Source organism: Palaemon carinicauda, unplaced genomic scaffold (genome assembly GCF_036898095.1).
Source record: "Palaemon carinicauda isolate YSFRI2023 unplaced genomic scaffold, ASM3689809v2 scaffold1032, whole genome shotgun sequence".
NCBI lineage: Eukaryota > Metazoa > Arthropoda > Malacostraca > Decapoda > Palaemonidae > Palaemon > Palaemon carinicauda.
In genome coordinates, this window is record NW_027168519.1 from 20,001 (window position 1) to 22,406 (window position 2,406).

At 37.9% G+C, this 2,406-nt stretch overlaps 1 protein-coding gene across 1 annotated transcript in view; it reads right to left on the reverse strand.

Moving 5' to 3' along the window:
* The window catches only part of LOC137635217 (tigger transposable element-derived protein 1-like), a 1,011-nt gene extending 890 nt beyond the window's left edge, over positions 1 to 121 (reverse strand). Inside the window, exon 1 of the mRNA XM_068367677.1 lies at positions 1 to 121. This exon is cut by the window's left edge and continues 890 nt beyond it. Within this exon, the coding sequence (XP_068223778.1) occupies positions 1 to 121 (121 nt within the window).
* Positions 122 to 2,406: the final 2,285 nt, after the last annotated feature.

The following is a 2,406-nucleotide window of genomic DNA, read 5'->3' on the forward strand; positions in this document are numbered from 1 at the left end:
TAGGATTGCTCATCCAATGGATGGGAAGGCAATTCTTGTTCTTATGCTTCAGCACCCTTGGGTTTTGGGATTTGTAAATGAGTGCTGGCTTCAACATAAACCCTTGGGCATTGCCGCACATGATGAGTCACACGATCCTTATAGGCTTTAAAGCCAGAGGCTCTGGCTTCCTCTTTGAAAAGGAACGTATGCGATGGCATCCGTTTCCAAAATAAGCCAGTTTCATCCATATTAAAAACTTGCTTAGAAAGATATTCGCCTTCAGTTATAATATATTGGAACGTATCACATACGCATTCCTTGGCAGCCTCCTTATCTGCAGAAGCAGCCTCGCCATGCATTGCTACGCTTTTGAGTCCATATCATTTCTGGAATTTGGCAAACCACCCTTTGCTAGCAACAAACTGTGCTTTTTTCTTTGTTGATCAGCTGGATGAGCCTGGTTGCGGATTGTCAGGGTCTTCTTCCATATCTTCATCACCTTCTTGTGGTTCCTGTGGTTCCTTGGCAGCATACACTTCATAGTTTCCGCGCCTTTGTCTGGATCATGTTTGTATCCAACAGAATATATTTCTTTCTACAGTCACTTAACCATATCGATAATGCCGTTTCCATCTTCACAATTACCTTGTTCCTTTGAGTTACAACTCGCTTTTGTGTTTTATTGAAGGTTATGGCACCAGTTCTCCTAATCTTAACCTCCTCTTTCTTTATAGAACGAACTGTGGATTTGTTCACCCCGAAATGGCGACCGACGGCTGCATGTTCTTCCTTCTTTAAGCATATCGAGAAGTTTAATTTTCTCGGGGATAGACATCATCTTAGGTTGCTTCTTAGGCTTGCTGTTAGCCTTGAGGGTAGCAGGATGTTTAGGAGCCATTACAAGGGATGTACACTCTAATAAAGTTCACAGAAATCACAATGAAATCACACACGGCACAGATAAAGTGAAACACGCGATGCTGAATACCAGAGCGAAATGGAGGAAGCAAGACTGGGAGGAATCTAGTGATCGCATCCACTCTCCCTGAAGCGCCAATCACGTAACTGTTTACAAGTTGCGATGATCTCATTGGCCACCTCGTTCTCCACGAACCAATAACAGATCTCCTTACATGTGACGTCAGTCTCTCTCGCCTATGTTACGCTACGCTTCTTGATGCGGCTAGCGAAGTGAGAAACCAAGCGTATGACGGCCGTGTTCCAGTAATTATTTTTTTTAGTGTATTTTTAAAATATGTTATTATACTTGAATAATATTTTTTTTACATATTATTACTGTTTTATTCTTCCTATAAGAATATTTATAATACACAATTTTTTATATTCTAATTATTTTTAATATTTAATTTTTGAATATTCGATTATCACGGTTTTTATGGATTTATGGTGGAAATCCGCAATATTAATATATTGAAAAATCCGTGAAGTAGCGTATCCGTGATAATCAAACCGCGGAGTAGCGAGAGGTTACTGTATGTATACTGTATATGTATATATGTATATATCATCATCATTCATCATTTCAGCCTTCAAAAGTCCTTTGTTGGATGTAGGCCTTCCCCAGGTTTCTCCAGAGACTTCTATCGCAAGCTATTCTGTACCACTGTTGCTTATGTTGGTCTAAGTCATCTCGCCAGCGGGTTTTTTGTCTTCCTCGGTTTCTTGTGTACCCTCGGGGTGTCCAGAAGGTTGTTCGTGATGTCCATCGGTTGTCTGTCATCCTGGTAATGTGCCCTGCCCAGTTCCATTTGAGCTTGCTAATGGTTTCAAGGATATCCATTACTTTAGTTTTTTGACGTATCCATTTAGCTGTTTTTCTATCCTTCCATGTTAGATTTAGCATAATTCTCTCATGTGCCCTCTGCATTGTATATATATATATGTATATATATATATATATATATATATATATATATATATATATATATATATATATATATATATATATATATATATATATATATATATATATATATATATATATATATATATATTTCCGCGTACAAGGCGACCTTCATATAAGACGAGGTACAAAATTTTAGCAAATTTTTATGATTTTATCTCATATCGGTAGTATAAGACGACTGCTCAATCATAAAACCATCTGTGTATAGCCTAGGCTAGCTTTTGCAACACCAGATATCTTATGAAATATAGGTTATGTAAAGATTATGTTATTACTTACTGTATCCTTATAAAAGGGATTTTGACGTAGGAAAAATCTATTTCTGGGCGAAGGACCTGTGCCGCCCAGTGAATAAGCTCCATTTAAGCACTTATTCTTAGGTAATTTACTGCTAAATATACCAGAGAAAAAATGTAAAGGAGTGCTAGGTTAACTAGCTCGCTCACCTATTGGTGTCGGTATAAAATTGGGCGTATAATCCAGAGGTCCCGCACTAT